This window comes from Rhinolophus sinicus, chromosome 15 (assembly GCF_057876585.1).
Source record: "Rhinolophus sinicus isolate RSI-liver-muscle chromosome 15, RSI-T2T, whole genome shotgun sequence".
Lineage (NCBI taxonomy): Eukaryota > Metazoa > Chordata > Mammalia > Chiroptera > Rhinolophidae > Rhinolophus > Rhinolophus sinicus.
Genome location: NC_142515.1, coordinates 72,542,019 through 72,558,087, shown reverse-complemented (window position 1 = coordinate 72,558,087; position 16,069 = coordinate 72,542,019). Strand labels below are relative to the sequence as shown.

Sequence of the window (16,069 nt, the reverse complement as noted above, 5' to 3'; positions counted from 1 at the left end):
ACATGGGGGAGGAGCTTCGCGTTGAGTGACAGCGGAGAGTGAGGCAGGTGGAGAGACTGGAAGTGTCTGGCGGTTGGCTCGGCCGCCCTGGCCCCTCCCTGGTTCCTAGTTAAAACTTCAGCTCCGCCACGTCTTCCCCGCCCGGTGCCTGTATTTATTCAATCATTTATGTCTATGTGGAGGCGTGGGTATTTACTTCCTACTACTTTGGGTTATAATCCAGTATGACTTCATTTTGTTGCAGAAATGACTCCAGGATTGGCCTCTGGGAGCTCTCTTAGTGGGCTCCCATGTCTCTTTGAGGCATCCCCATCATTGTGGGGTTATTTTTTGAGCACGGTCCTGACTTCCTGCCGCTACAAGATGTTCCTGCTCGGCTGGTGTATTTCTCTCAGGTGCCTGGTTCCTTTTATCCGGGCACCGTTTTTGGAAACCAGTAGGCGCTGGGTGCACTGTATTCCATTTTAATATGCTTTTAAATAATTTTAAAGATAGACGCTGAATAATGGAAATCCAAATGGCTAGTACAGAGGACAAAAGGAGATTTTTGAGTCGCCAGCTTGGAGCCTCCCATCTGCGAAGGGGACCGAATCCCCAGGTTCCGAGAGGACAGGATTCGGCCTCGGGCATGGGGCTCTGGGGGAACACACAGGCCTCTCCCACTGCCACGAGGGTTCGAGTCTTGCCCTCGACATATGCTGGCTGTGTCAAGTTCTTCATAACCCTCTTCTCCAGCCCGGTTCCCAGGCTGCCCGGCCTCCAGGCCTTTGTCCAGGCAGTGCCTTACGCCCGGTGCCCCCTTCCCTGCAACCCCGGGGGGTTCTTCCTGGGGAAGACCCTTCAAACTGGGGAGAGTCTGGCAGGAACAGAAGCAGCTTTTGGAGGAGGAATTGGGGATGGGGTTTGAATCCAGAGGAGCCCTCAATTGAATAAGGTACCTGGCTTATCAGCGGCTCAGTTTCCCCACCTATGAACAATACAAAAGAAGAAAACAAACAGAACTAGCTTTTAGAGGACTTCGTGATGGGGGTTGAGACCGGAAGGAACCTCGATTGGGTAAAGCACTTCCTTTATTTTGTCTCAGTTCCTGATACCAGAAAAGCAAAAATATGGAACGCTTCACGAATTTGCGTGTCATCCTTGCGCAGGGGCCATGCTAATCTTCTCTGTATCGTTCCAATTTTAGTATATGTGCTGCCGAAGCGAGCACGTACTGACAGCTGATCCGAGGACTATTTAAAGGGCAAAGATAAAATTTCTTTTCACTAAGGGTGAACTTCTTTACAAAAGTTTAGCAACAAGTTTTTATATGATATTAGGGTAACATATAGCGGAACCAAATGAGGTCATTTACTGGAGTTGAAAAAGTGTTCCTTTTGCTACCAAATAAAACTCAGGTGGCTGCTGGGAATTATTAATGCCTATATGCAAACGAACCGGAAGTGGGACGGAGCAGGAGCCAGCGCAGTCCCAGAAGTCTCCGGGAAGGGGCCGCGCTGCGCAGTCGAGTCGTTGGTCGTGGGGAAAGATGGTGGCGCTGGAACCGGGGAGTTAGGACGAGTGCTGTATGCGGCCGTGGTGTACGGGCCCGTCCGGTGAGTGCGGGACTAAGAGGACCCGAAGGGTCGGCCGGCCTCCTGACGGCCCAGGGCAGCACGGCCCGGAGAAGGCGGAGAGTCGTGGGCCCTGGGCGGGGTCTGTGGAGTCAGAGGGCGGGTCTGGAGAGCAAAGGGTTCTGGGTACGTGGCCTGGGCCGCGCTAGGCTTGGTCTGGGGTTTTTGGCGGCAACTCGGGGTCCGGAACTGGGGGAAATTGGGGCGGGGTCTAGGGATTGTTTCTCCCTGAGGAGGGGCCTCCGACGAATGGAGGGGAGGCTTGAGGGTCTGGGAGACTTGGGGGCGGGACCTAAAGATTGCGTGGGGCCCCCGTGATGGAGTCTGGAGTACCGAAGGAGAATTGGAGGTGAGTCCTGGAGGCCAGGTATCTGGGTTGGGGTTTGGAAAGCAAAGGTTGTTGGGGGCGTGGCTGGAGGTCTTTGGGGACTGAGCTGGGGATTGGTTGGGGTCTCTGGAGTGGAGCCTGAGAGTTTAGGCTGGGCCTGGGAGCTCAAGGAACAAATTGGGAGCGGAGTTTGGAAAGCGAAGATTGAAGGGGATGGGGATGGAGGGCTTTGGGAGCGGAACTTAAAGTGTTGAAGGGGCTTGTGGCGGGGCTTTGTTGTTCTGGAGCAGGGCCTGGCGAATTGGGGACGTGGGGGTTGATCGTATTAACAGTCTCACTGGGCTTTTGTGATGGTGAAAGGAAATAACCTATAATTGATGCTGGGCACATAGCTCTGTGGAAACGTTCGCCTCTGTTGTTAGCGCTACACTCAGCACGTCCCACGCTAAGACCAAACTGCTGACTCCCCGCCAACGCGGCCAAAGGCAGCCCCACGGCAGCCCCACTAGTGCCCTGCCTTCCGAATAAACCCAGGATCCGACCTCTTCTTACAGTTGCCACTGCCATCCACCTTGTTACTAGCCTGGACCAGTGCAGTCACCTCCACCCCATCTCCTAAGCTGTACCCTGCAGAGAGCCAGAGGGGTCCTGTTGAAACATAAATTGGTCACAGCCCTCCTGGGGCTCACACCTCACTTTGGATGAAAGCTCGCCGTCACCCCTACCCTCAGCTCAGCTGCCTGGCCACTCCTTCAGTACCCTAGACTCGATCCAGCCTCTGTACCTTTTCACTGGCTGTACCCTCTGCTAGGAATGCTCTTCCCCAGACATCTCCATACCTCAGATCTCCCTCACACCCATGCTCAAATGTTGTGTCCCTGGTGTGGCCTCCTTGACCCTCCATGTTTAAAATGCACCCACCCCCCCCCACCCCGCCCCAAACCCAAGGTCAGGGATTGAGCCCTTTGCATTCTCTGGCGACCCAGCATCCAGCATAACTTTCAGTGCCCTACAGGTGCTCAGTGAATGCTATGATGAGCTAGTCCTCTCTGTCACTCCCTCAGGTGGTCATTCCCTCTCTCGGGTGACTGGTGAGTGACCTGTGACAGATGGATCTGGCTTATGTCTGCGAGTGGGAGAAATGGCCCAGGAGCACCCACTGCCCATCAGTGCCCCTGGCATGCGCCTGGTCCTGCCGCAACCTCATCGCCTTTACCACAGACCTCCGGAACGACGACCAGGGTGTGTCCCCTCACCTCCAGCCCAGCTCCCTGTCCTTCCTCTCTTCACACAGGCTCCCACAGTACCTGGAACACTGCTATAGGGCAACTCCGAGTCTCCAGGCCTGCCTGGGAACTATCCTCCACCCATCCAGGCCCTCTCAGGGCTTCTTCATTTGTAACTGGGGGTGGTGAGGGTCTCTTCCTCACAGGTGTGCGAAGGGCAGACGCATTGAACTGATGCCTGCTATCCTCAGTGAACCTCCCATTTAAGTGGTGGCTACTGTAGTGATGTTCTCCTACACCTATGTGATAGGAGGGGGTGAGGGTGGGCATCCCACTCAGGTTTGTTGGAGACTAGTGCCTCAGTTTCTGGGCCGTACATGTCACTGTTTGGCTTTCGAAAGCCTCTAAGATGCACGGATGCTGGGCTGTCTTCTCTCCATCATCTGAGTAATGTGCACTCATTACAGAACATTTAAAAAGCACAGAAACTGAGGATAAAGAGAACCACCTGTTACCTTCCATGTTAGCATTTATGGGGTCATTTTCTTCCCATTCTGTTTTCTGGGTCTCTTAAAAATGTGGTTGTAGACACACTGGTGGCAGACTCCTGGGCCTGCTCTGTTCTCCTGAGGGGACACGGCCTGTTCCTCGTTACTGCCTGGGCTGTCGATCTGGTCAGCAGCACCTCCGTGACTCCCCTGTGGGTGGGACATTCTCTGGCTTCCTCCCTGAGTTCCCCTGGGGTCATTGGTTGCCTCAGGGCCATGTCATTATCACCGTGCTGACTATGCCCTGTCCCCCGTCCCCGGCAGACCTGACCCGACTGATCCACATCCTGGACACGGAGCATCCCTGGGATGTGCACTCTATCAACTCGGGGCACTGCGAGGCCATCACCTGCCTTGAGTGGGACCAGTCAGGTGAGGGCAGAGCCGAGGGTGTTCCTGCATGGCGGAGAGAGACCACGGTGATGCTCACCCTTGACTCAATCCCAGGGTCACATGCTCTGTCTTTTCCTGGTTACGTCACCAGAGTCCAGAGCTGGAACTCGAACCTTTGACCTGTGGCTTTGCAGCTGCTGCTCTTCCTGTTCCCCATGTCCAGAGCCATTTCCTTAGCATACCTTGTGCCACTCCCCTGGGCTGCTTTCTCCGAGGCCCGTAACATACTGCAGTGATTATCCCGGCTCGCAGTGGGGGTTTGTGATGCAGGTTTGCCTCCCACAGGCTCCCGGCTACTGTCAGCTGATGCCAACGGACAGATCAAGTGCTGGAGTATGGCGGACCATCTGGCCAACAGCTGGGAGAGCTCTGTGGGCAGCCTGGTAGAAGGGGACCCCATTGTGGCCCTGTCCTGGCTGCACAACGGTGTGAAGCTGGCGCTGCACGTGGAAAAGGTGGGCATCCTGTTTGAGAAAACAAGTGCTGTGGACGAGGGCATCTACTATACCCATCTACCAGTGCACCTGGCTCCTCTTCTCCCATCACTGAAATCCTCTGGTTTTTTGAGGTGTGGACCTGGCTCACACTTTTGATTAATCAGTCAGTTAACTTCTGTGGGCCAGCCATTTAACCGATGGCTGCTGTCTTCAGTGAGCCTCCCATTTAAATGATGGCTGCTCTCCTCAAAACCTAGCCCACTCTTTGATTTAGTAACATTCCATAATTTCTCTGTTCAGCCTATACTTCAGCCCAGTGTCACAGTGAAGCGTGGAGCCACCTGGGTCAAGGGGCACCTGAATTCAAATCCTGACTTCAAGCCTCTGTGCACCACTTTGCTCATTGTCAGATGGGGTTGATGGTGGATCTTGGTGAAGAGTCAATGAGAGAAGGCATGAGAGGGCTCGGCTCAGGGCCAGGCAAGGTCTGAGGCCCAGGAGCCTGCATTCTGTTCCAGCTCACCAGAGGGACACAGGTGTTCTCAGGCCACCTAGAGAAACCCTGTGTAGCCTCCTGCTCGGGGTTGTTTCAGTGATGAAACATATTTGTCAAGACTCATGGAACTATATGCTTAAAAGAGGGTGAGTTTTCTTGCATATAAATCATACCTTAAATCCAATTTGCAAACATAAAATAGTAAGAAAATAGCAGCAGCAGCCAGTACTTTCACAGCACCTCCTGATTGCTTTACTGAAGGGGGTCTGTGTTTGTGAGCAGTCTTAGCTCAGTGGCTGCTTCTGCAAATGCAGGGGGAGAGTGAGCAGTCGCAGCAGAGGCTACCTGGCCTGCAAAAGTGAAAATGCTGTGTCTGGCCCTTTATAGGAGAAGGTTGCAATTCCTGTCCTACACATGTTTAGTCATTTGATCCTCACTACGGTCCTGCAAAGTGCAGATGAGGAGACTGAGGGCCAGAGAGGCCCACATCACATAGTGCGCAAGTGGCCGAGGCAGGATTTGAATTCAAGTCCACATTCTCATGGCTTCTGTCTCATTGTTCCTCTGTGTGTTTTTTAGTGTGACTCCCAGAGGGGGGTCTTCGGGTCACAAGAGGCAGACCCAGAATGGCTGGCAGGGTGTCTTTCTTGCCACCCTAGGCTGGGGACTTCGGCACTAAGTGGACCCCTTTACTCCCTCCCCCACAGTCAGGAGTCTCCAGCTTCGGGGAAAAGTTCTCCCGTGTCAAGTTCTCGCCGTCGCTCACGCTGTTTGGGGGCAAGCCCATGGAGGGCTGGATCGCAGTGACGGTCAGCGGCCTGGTCACCGTGTCCCTACTCAAGCCAAGCGGGCAGGTGCTAACGTCGACGGAGAGCCTGTGCCGGCTGCGCAGCCGTGTGGCCCTGGCTGACATCGCTTTCACGGGTGGTGGCAATATCGTGGTGGCCACGGCGGATGGCAGCAGTGCCTGCCCCGTGCAGTTCTACAAGGTGTGTGTGGGCGTGGTCAGCGAGAAGTGCCGTGTGGACACTGAGATCCTTCCCTCTCTATTCATGCGCTGCACCACCGACCCCAACCGCAAGGCCAGGTTCCCTGCCGTCACCCACCTCAAGTTCCTGGCCCGTGACATGTCAGAGCAGGTGAGTGCCCGGCGGCTGTACTCCAACACTCACTGGCATTCCTGGGGTTGGGTGCCCACACAGGCCTCTCGGGGCTAAACCCAGGTGAGGGCAGGGCCGGTCCTTCCCGAGGCCCCGGGAGAACCGTTCCCGGCCTTTTCCGGCTTCTAGAGGCACCGCGTCCCTGGCTTGTGGCCCCTCCTCCATTGTCACAGCCAGCAGTGCAGCCTGTTCCATGTCTCTGACTCTGAGCCTCCTGACTCCCTCTTATGAGGACCCGGTGATGACACCGGGCCCCCTGAAATCCAGGGTCATCTCCATCTCGGGGGCCCTGACTTAATCCTACCTGCAAAGTCCCTCTGCCATGTGAGGTGACATTTCTGCAGTTGCCTGGACCAGGATGGGTACGACTTGGGGACTGACTCTACTAAGTTACCCGAGTTCCCATCATAACCGCACAGCAATAAGGCCCAAGCCCCACCAGGGAGCGCACCATCAGGGTGATGTTTCGTTTCAGCATGGTGACAGGTGGTGGGGCCTGGATTAGAATCCACAATGGCTGTGAGGTTGGGGCCTGCATGAGCGATTGAGGAGCTGGAAGCCCAGGGAGGGGAGGTGGCTGGATCAGGCAGGCCAGCACTGAGCCCAGGGTACAATGAGTGCCCCACAAAGTGTATGTGCTCGAGGCACTGCGTCCTTGTCAAGCCGCCCGCCGTTTCCCCCAGGTGCTCCTGTGCGCATCCAGCCAGACTAGCAGCATCGTGGAGTGCTGGTCCCTGCGGAAAGAGGGGCTCCCTGTGAACAACATCTTCCAGCAGATCTCTCCTGTGGGTGAGTACCCCTCGGGGGAGGGAGGCTGGGGCATTTGACTTTTAATTGGGGGAAACTGAGGCTCAGGGAGGCAAAGTCCTTGCCCACAGTCACTCAGCAGGCAGCCTTAACCATCTCACCCTAAAACCTCCTTTGGGGACCATGTGCCTAGTGGAGGAATGGTAGTGCAAAGGTCCTGGGGCACGAGGTCAGGAGCTAGAACAGGGCCACAGGGAGGCACCCAATCCTAAAAGCCATGGAATCTTCTGGAAACCCTGGTATAATGTGAGGAAATCGAGGCTGGAGGGGTTAACTATGTTTGCCAAGAACACACTCGCTGGTTTTCCTCACCTCCCTCTCCCCCATCCTCACACCCACGTGAAGCCCCCATGGCCCAAAGATGCCCCACTAAGATAAGCACCCTCTCCTCTGACACAGACCCTAGAAAAAGCCACTTCGATTTCATCCGCTGAAGCCAGGGTTGGGGGACTGAGGGGGTAAATCCCGCCCCCCAGGTTTCATGCTGCCTCTCCGAAGAAAGCTTGGCTTTTTGCTGATTAGTGCTAATGGACTCTGGAGTGGTTGGACCTGCTGGGATGCTAAGCAGAAGCCGCTAATGAAACAGTGTCAAGAGGACCGTGATGTCTCTGCACCCACACCTGTGGCGGTGGTGGTTCCATAAGCTTCCCATTTTGGCCACAGAGTAATTAATGTAAAGAGGGCCATCCCTGCCCTGTCCCTGGACCAGCATCCTGGGGAGCTTGTGTACAGCAGCTGGTGGCCCTACAGGGGGCCTCTGTCTCTCCAGGCACTGGTCAGGGGAAAGGAAGTGTGTAAATGGCTGGGCAGAGTGCCTGGCCTGCAGGCCCTCCCTGGACACCCCGCTGTGGTTTTTACCCTTACACTCTGTGTACTGAATTTCACTCTGTGACCTCCCTGGGCCTCAGTTTCCCCTGGGAGGGGTGATGTTTCCGGAGATTCTCTTGCTGGTTTTGCAGCAGGTTTATAAACTGGGGAGCCACCCGGGGGCACAGATCTGGAGGCGCATGGGTGGCAAAGAGGAGCCCTGTGATGCCTTTGCTGTGTAATAAACCAGCCCCAAACTGAGGCTCAGAACCACAGCCTGTGTTGTCCTGAGTTGGCTGCCCATTGCACCTGCCTGATTCCTGTTCCTGCCATCAGCCTCCGGGCTTGGGCTGCTGATGGCATCTGGGCCCATTTTCCCAGGGTGCCAGCCCTGCAGACCAGCCCGCTGTGAGCCTCTGCTCACATCATGTGCACCAGCCCCAACTGGCCATGCCCAGTTCACAGAAATCATTCTACCTCCTGTTAGGGGGGTATTCAGCATCACGCCGAGGGGTGGACACAGGAAGGAGATATGTCTTATCTGGTAGGGAGAGCTGGAGTCCCACCCAGGACTTCTTAAATCATAAGGGACAGAAAACCCAATGCAAGTTGGCCGAGTTGTAAGGGGAGTTTCAGGGTTTGTGTGGAGGCAAGGTCTGGGGTGGCATCCCCTATCAGTTTATCAGGTCTAACCCATCCCCATGGTGCCCCAGGACTGGGTTCTGTTGGCTACCTCCTGTCACACACCCATCCCACACCAAGCAGCTAGCTGGGGCATGTCACCCAGTTGTCAGGGCTGAGGCGGGCCCCAAGGAGGCCCAGACCCAGGGATTGAAGAAGGGGGCTTGGCTGGTGCCCCCTGCGGGGGTCCATTTGCAGCATTTGTTTTCATTCCATTGCTATTCTGTGTCCCTGCCTCTTTTCAGTTGGTGACAAGCAGCCCATGATTCTCAAATGGAGGATCTTGTCGGCCACCAATGACTTGGACCGGGTATCTGCTGTGGCACTGCCCAAGCTGCCCATCTCACTCACCAACACTGACCTGAAGGTGGCCAGCGACACACAGTTCTACCCTGGCCTCGGTACGGCAGGCTCTGCCTCAGACTCAGTTCTCAGGGCCATGAGAGCCTCCTGGCCTCAAGTCAGTTCCTGGTGAGCTGGTGGCCCTGCTTTAAGGGCAGAGGCTCAAAGGGCTGTGAGGCTGGCTGATGAAAAGCTGTATCTTTAATATGTAAAGAGCTATTAGAAATCAGTAAAACAGAGGTTGGGAACTTGGGGCAAACTTTCCAGGTAGGCAGCCTCCCCACCCTGTGGTAGCAGCTGAGATGTTGATCCTAGGTTCAGTTCCTGGGCCCGTGACCATGAACGAGTTAGGCTTAAAGTGTTGTGACAGCTGACAGCCCCCCGACCCTGCTACATGTTCATTACAAGCTTAAGGCTCAAGCCCATGGCTTCACTGACCTCTGTTACCACCATGAGGCCTTTTGTGTGCCCCTCTCCCCTCCCAGCTTGGCCCCCTGGGAGTTGTATGTTTGCTAACATCAGCCAAAACTTAGTGCCAGCTGCAAAAGAGTGGGGGGTGTACAGCCTGAACTGGCAGTGGGGTGCTGCACTGACTCTCGTGGGCTGTTAGCAAAGGAAGGGGGCACGGCTGTTGGGACAGCCAGCCCAACATGGGCACTGGGCCCCAGGCAGCTAAGGCCTCACCCCTCCCCAGGGCAGGCACTTCCCATTATCCAGAGCTTGGAGGTCATTCGCCTGACCCCTGCATATGTCCCTTCCCCAGGGCTGGCCCTGGCCTTCCATGATGGCAGCGTCCACATTGTGCACCGACTGTCACTGCAGACCATGGCTGTCTTCTACAGCTCTGTGGCCACACGTGCTGTGGATGAGCCGGCCATCAAGCGCCCTCGGACCACGGGTCCTGCCGTCCACTTCAAGGCCATGCAGCTCTCCTGGACCTCCCTGGCCCTTGTGGGCATCGACAACCACGGGAAGGTAAGCGCTGGCCTGGGTGTATCAAAGCCACCTGTGCGGTGGGGACAGGGGGAGTCCCCACCCCATGCCAGCCTGCTTCCTGGGAGGACATGGGCTCTGTCAAGTCAGTGTCGGACTGCTGCCTGTCACTTGTTTTGGTTCCATTTCCATGGCACCATTGTGTGGTAGCCTTGCCCATCACCGTTCTACAGGCCTTTGTGTGAGGTGCTCAGCTTTCCTGGGGAATGGTGGGACCCCCACAGCCCCACGTGGGTCTGCGTCTTCCATGGAGGTCCAGTCACCCCAGATGTGCCTTGCAGGTGTAGGGTGGCCCCTCAGGCTGTTTCTGGGAAGTGGGACTCCATTGACATCCAGTGTGTGCTGCTCCTGCGAGCCCATGAATGCTTCTACGTGGCGGTCTTTGATGCCCACCAAGGCGGTGGGGCCAGGACCCAAGTGTGCCCTCTGGCCTCACTGGCCGTTCCTTCCCGCAGCTGAGCATGCTCCGCATCTCGCCTTCCATGGGCCACACGCTGGACATGGGCCTGGCCCTGCGACACCTGCTTTTCCTGCTGGAGTACTGCATGGTGACTGGCTACGACTGGTGGGATATCCTGCTGCACGTGCAGCCGGCCATGGTGCAGAGCCTGGTGGACAGGCTGCACGAGGAGTACACGCGCCAGAGCGCCACCTTGCAGCAGGTGGTGCCAGGCAACACCCCCAACTTCTTCACCTTGAGTTTTTTGTAGAAAGTCAGAACCCTCCAGGTGGGACGTGAACCCCTGGGGCCCTGCCTCCCTGCCATGGACAGGAGGCCATGTCCCCAAACCACTCTGAGTGCGACGTGTGCATGCCAGTTTGGATCTCGGCAACTCGCCCACACAACATGACAGGGGCAACAAATAGGCTCAGACATCAAAGGGGAAGAGAGAGCGATGACCAGACAACACGTGTGTGCCTCTGAAACCATGAGCACCTGGGGGCCCTGAGATCCAGTGGGAGGTCAGCATGGGCACTGCACAAGCACAGTTGTAGAAATGGGTGGTTTTCCTTTCTGCCAGCAGTGACCAGTAAGATGGTACAAGGGGACAAGGACTCCTTCACAAGAACAGCTTGATAGGACAGGAGTGAGCCTATTAGGTAGGGTGTGCGGACACGGCAGAAAGACAATCACACGCTTAGGAGCCCTAACCATGCATCATTTTAATGCATCGGCACATTCGGTTGTCCCACGGCACCAGGTCCCCCCAGCACTACTTACACTGGGCTAGGTTATCTCGGAGGAGGCCGTCCTGGGCACTGTGGGGCCTGAGCAGCCTCCCTGGCCTCACTTCCCCAGTGCAAGGAGCACCCCCAGTGTGACAACCACAATGTCCCCAGACATGGCCCACTGTCCTTTGGGGGCAGAGTGACACCCCACCCATCCTGTAGGCAGGTCCTCTTACCAGATTCTGCCGTTGGAGGTGAGGCACAGAGAGGTTAAGCAGGCTGCCTCACCTGCCCAGCCAGCTACACGCTGTGGCAAAAGCCTCTTCCGCAGGCCTCTCAGGCTGATGTCCCACCTCACGCCGCCCGTCCCCCAGGTCCTCTCCACCCGGATCCTGGCCATGAAGGCCTCCCTGTGCAAGCTGTCACCCTGCACGGTGACCCGCGTGTGCGACTACCATGCCAAGCTCTTCCTCATCGCTGTCAGCTCCATGCTCAAGTCCCTGCTGCGTCCACACATCCTCAACACGCCCGACAAGAGTCCCGGCGACCGGCTGACTGAGATCTGCACCAAGATCACGGATGTCGGTGGGTCCTGTCTCTACTCAAGGACTGTTCACTGGTGTCTCCTGTGCCTGGCATGGTCCCTGAAATAGGGGGATGTGCCAGTCCTGAGGGCTGACCTAGAGCTGGGGGCAGATGTCAACCAGAGAGGAACGAAAGACGGGTCAGCCGGGCCTGGGAGCTGTGTCCCTGAGCAAATGCCTGGGAGGGGAGGAGCTGCGGGGGAAGCAGCACAAGTGGGTCTGCGGCTCTGGGCCCCACCCCTTCCTCAAGGTCCCCCGCTTAGCGATCCTGCCCACTCCCTTGTTCACTGCGTTGGGTTGGCCCCAGCTCATGGTGGATGCCAGTGGGTTGTGAGGCAACAAAGGTGCAAAGTGGGGCCAGCCCGTGTGCGCATTAGGGCCCCGCTGCTCTTGACTGCTCTTCCCTTGCAGACATCGACAAGGTCATGATCAACCTCAAGACAGAGGAGTTTGTGTTGGATATGAACACGCTGCAGGCACTGCAGCAGCTCCTGCAGTGGGTGGGTGACTTTGTGCTCTACCTGCTGGCCAGCCTGCCCAACCAGGTACCTGTCCTTCCCCAGAACCCCCTGCCCCAGAACCCACCGAGGTCCTAGGATGCTGCACACAGTTAAATGCACAGCCTGAGTGCTTCTCCCCCAGGGCTCTCCACTGCGGCCTGGCCACAGCTTCCTGCGGGACGGCCCCTCGCTGGGCATGCTGCGGGAGCTGATGGTCGTCATCCGCATCTGGGGCCTGCTGAAGCCCAGCTGCCTGCCTGTGTACACAGCCACCTCCGACACCCAAGACAGCATGTCCCTGCTCTTCCGTCTGCTCACCAAGCTTTGGATCTGCTGTGAGACACCCAGCCCTCTGCTCCCATCCCCCACCAACCTACAACCCCTGGCTAAGGCCCCCCCACTAGAATAGAAGCACCCACAGGTTGAACCAGCTCTGTCTTGGTCCCCACTGTTTCCCTCGCACCCAGCACATGTCCAAGTACAGGGTGGGTGCTCATTAGACATCAGCCGTTACTAGGCACTGGTGGCTTGTCTTGTGTCACCAGGCCATGTATTTCTGGAGGGCTAGGTTCTGTCATTCTTGCAGCCCTGTTCCCAGGAAGGCACCCAGTGCTCAATGTTTTTTCAGTGAATGATTGGATTCCTGTTTTACAGAGAAGACTGAGGCGAGAGAGGGGGAAGAGCTTCCATGGCCACCCGGGAAGTCAGGGCGGAACTGGGCTCAGACATGGTCGCTGAGCTCCAAGCTGCGTATGACGTCCTCATGGTCCCGCTCCTCTCCCTGCAGGCCGTGATGAGGGCCCCACAAGCGAACCAGACGAGGCACTCGTTGACGAGTGCTGCCTGCTGCCCAGCCAGCTGCTCATCCCCAGCCTGGATTGGCTGCCTGTCAGCGACGGCCTGGTCAGCCGCTTGCAGCCCAAGCAGCCCCTGCGGCTGCACTTTGGCAAGGCTCCCGCTCTGCCTGGCAGCGCCACCACCTTGCAGCTGGATGGCCTCATCAGGTGCGTGCCCTCTGCCTTGCGCCATTGTTCCTTCCAGGAGGTTCCCCCTAAAACTACCTGACCCCCTCCTTCATGCCTCTGCCTCGGGGCCTGTGCATGTGTTGTACCTGCTGCCGCCTTCTGTCCCCTAGAGATGTCCATCGCTCAGTCACTGAATTCCCCCCCACACCTCAGTACCTGTCACTTCCCTCCACTGTCACCTGTGTCTTTACTGATTTGTGCCCTTGGGTGTGTATGTAATAGCCTCCCCGTGGTCTGTCACTGTATACAGTGCCCACGTGGTGACCTTGGTTCCTCAGGCTCCAGCTCCTGCAGAGGTCAAGCTGATACAACGTGGCCCAAGCCCCTTACCATAAACCACACCTGGCCTGGCCCGTGGCCCCCAGCAGATAAAACGCTGTGTCAGGCAGGACCTTCACGGGGCTGAGGGGACCTCTGGCAGTCTGGGGCTGGCCCTGTTTTTGGAAATGTGGAATCTAAACAGCCAAAGCCTGCTGAGTTTAACCCTTTACTGCTCACAGCACCATGGGGTGGGGTTTTGTCCCCATCTCATAGGTGAGTGAACATCTCAGAAAGGTGCAGTCACTGAACCAAGGTCAGAGCCAGGAAGCAGCCTAGGGGCAATCCCAACCAGGACTGTCAGGCTCCCACCCCCGCTTGATGCTCATTGGGTGAAGAGACACACGTGACCTCCCCACATAGCCTGTTCCTTTGGGTGGAAGTTTCAGAAAACAGTGAGCAGAAGGAAGAGCAGTCTCACCTCCAGGCCCTCCCAGCACTTCCTTCCTTGTTTCGTGGTGGGACACAGCCTGGTGAATCACAGGCTTCCCTCTGTGTCTGCATTTCACAACAGACTTTTATGAACGAGGAGGTCATCACGGGCAGCTTTTGAACCTTTTGTTTTGAAAACTTTTAAACATATTTCACATGAGTATAACGAGCCGGCCCAGCCACCGTTTCCCCTCCAGAAACAGGGTTTCCTGCTGCGAAGTTCTCTGGTGTCATCCAGAGGGCTCGGCACCATCCAGGCCCAATATGTCTGCGAGCAGAAGGCATGTGGACACTCCCACACACGGACGCACCTTCCCTTGTGTTCTGCCATGGTGGGGGCTTCATGTACACTTTGTATCTGGGAGATAGGCCCATGCCAGCATGTGCATGCGTGTGTGTGTGTGTGTGTATGTGTGTGCACGGCCCTGACGCCCTCCGGTCTCCCCTCGCCTGTCAGGGCACCGGGCCAGCCCAAGATGGACCACCTGCGGAGGCTGCATCTGGGCGCCTACCCCACGGAGGAGTGCAAGGCCTGTACCCGGTGAGCTGCACCTGCGGTGCTGCAGCACATGCTGCCTCGGCTCTGCACCCAGGACCCCGGGCTGAGGGGCTTTTACTCTGTGAGGCTCAGTTTCCCCACCCATGAGCGTGCCTCCCTTGTAGTCTCTGTAAGGGCCAGGCTGCCTCAGGAGGTCCTGGCGGTCCCATCCTAGGACATTGACAGTGACTGCACAGCCCTCATGGAGCTCCTGGTAACCCAAGTTGCAGGAATAAAGGAGCAACCAGGGCACAGCCCTTGCCCTGTGCTGGCACTTTGCAAATGTGGCCCGTTGCTGCCACACAACCCCAGACACTAGGGAGTTTCTGAGTCAGGACTTGAACTCCCAACCCCTGCATTGTCCATTCATGGAGGTAAGGGGGCAATGCCTGAGCCGGGACAGAAGGACATGCAGAGTTAGCTTGGCATGGGGGCAGTGCCGGGAACAGCATTCCTGTGGGGGAACAGTGTGTACAAGGGTGCAGTGGCAGGTGGGAGTGGTCCCCCCATCTCCTCCCACCGGCTCTGCCTGCAGGTGTGGCTGTGTCACCATGCTGAAGTCACCCAACAAGACGACGGCTGTCAAGCAGTGGGAACAGCGCTGGATCAAGAACTGCCTGTGTGGGGGGCTGTGGCGGCGGATGGCCCTCAGCTGCCCCTGACTCGGGTCTCTGTGCTGTAAATAGATTCCTGATGGGAAGGCGACACTGCTTCCTCACTGGTGACAGCACTCACACACTTGGGACCTTCATCGGGTGTGTTAAAAAATATCTTTGAAAGGTGACACTTGGGGCCTCATCTCCTGTGACAGGGAGGGCAGTTGAGGATATGGCCTGAAGCCTCCTCCAGGTGGCTCCCCTCAGCCCAAAACGGCACCACTTTCTCTCCCTCGGAGCCTAATGGCATGTCCCAGGAGGAGAGGCCCGGCTGTGTATCTACCCGTCCTGGGTGCTGAGACAGACCTGGGCCTGCCCCTTAGGTCTCACAACCCAAGTGCTGACCTCCCCGGACCTGCAGACCCCCAGGAGCACCTCCAGATGTCCCAGATCAGAGGGTCCACGACAGTCTGGGCATCTGTCCTTTAAAAGGTCCCACGTGAACCTATCGGGTGTCCAGAGGTTGCTGCCAGTGACGCCAGCCAGGCTCCTGCCTCAGTATGCTCACCTGTAGCTGCTCATCCAGGGGGCTCTGACCTGGGCCGCCCAATAAATGTTCAGCTGGGTTGGGTCACAGGCGCTTGGTGTGTGGTGAGTGTCGCCCAGCAGCCCCTTCCTAGGCCCCGCCCACTCCAACTCCCCTCCCCTATCACGCAGTCTTGGTCTCTGTGCCCATGTGTCACTCTTTCTGTGTCAGCATTTATAGAGCGTCTAGCTCTGCCAGGCACAGGTCCCGCAGGGGGCAACGGGCTGGGGGTAGGTGGGGGCTCTGCCCCCCCCAACAGGCTCCTCTGTAGGTGGGTTTCTGTGTCTATGTGTCTCCACGTGTCTGTCTGCTTTGGTCTCCCCTACCCAGAGTTGCTCAGGCCTGGTCCCCCCAGGCACCTTCCTGGATTGTTCCCCCTCAGGTGCCAGATGCAGCGCCCTGCCTTTTATGTGGTAGTTCATTCTTATATTTTCCTCTGGAGGCTCCAAGGAGAATGCCAGGTCGGCACCTGTGAGAGGCAACAGCTGC

At 57.0% G+C, this 16,069-nt stretch overlaps 1 protein-coding gene and 1 non-coding gene across 3 annotated transcripts; one reads left to right on the top strand and one right to left on the bottom strand.

Moving 5' to 3' along the window:
* Positions 1–1,103: 1,103 nt before the first annotated feature.
* On the bottom strand, positions 1,104–1,210 carry LOC141573002 (U6 spliceosomal RNA). The gene has a single exon (XR_012498587.1). It is a non-coding gene; the product is annotated as a U6 spliceosomal RNA (small nuclear RNA).
* Positions 1,211–1,458: 248 nt separating this feature from the next.
* MED16 (mediator complex subunit 16) lies at positions 1,459–15,628 on the top strand. 2 transcript variants are annotated; one of them, XM_019716034.3, is made up of 15 exons: positions 1,459–1,595; positions 3,006–3,183; positions 3,980–4,087; positions 4,394–4,563; positions 5,749–6,180; positions 6,885–6,990; positions 8,742–8,897; positions 9,602–9,813; positions 10,287–10,493; positions 11,376–11,586; positions 11,997–12,130; positions 12,228–12,420; positions 12,873–13,089; positions 14,318–14,401; positions 14,934–15,628. In XM_019716034.3, the coding sequence occupies exons 2-15, from the start codon at positions 3,051–3,053 to the stop codon at positions 15,058–15,060; spliced, it is 2,490 nt and encodes an 829-aa protein (XP_019571593.2). In that variant the 5' UTR covers positions 1,459–1,595; positions 3,006–3,050; the 3' UTR covers positions 15,061–15,628. The 2 variants fall into 2 exon arrangements, with proteins under 2 accessions (XP_019571593.2, XP_074193475.1); XM_074337374.2 differs by lacking the exon at positions 1,459–1,595 and adding an exon at positions 1,728–1,962.
* Positions 15,629–16,069: the final 441 nt, after the last annotated feature.

Coding starts and splice junctions, on each gene's coding strand:
- MED16 (XM_019716034.3), top strand. CDS start 3,051: ATGGATCTGGCTTATGTCTGCGAGTGGGAGAAATGGCCCAGGAGCACC. Junction 9,814..10,286: donor GCATCGACAACCACGGGAAG/GTAAGCGCTGGC, acceptor TCCTTCCCGCAG/CTGAGCATGCTCCGCATCTC. Junction 14,402..14,933: donor GAGTGCAAGGCCTGTACCCG/GTGAGCTGCACC, acceptor CTCTGCCTGCAG/GTGTGGCTGTGTCACCATGC.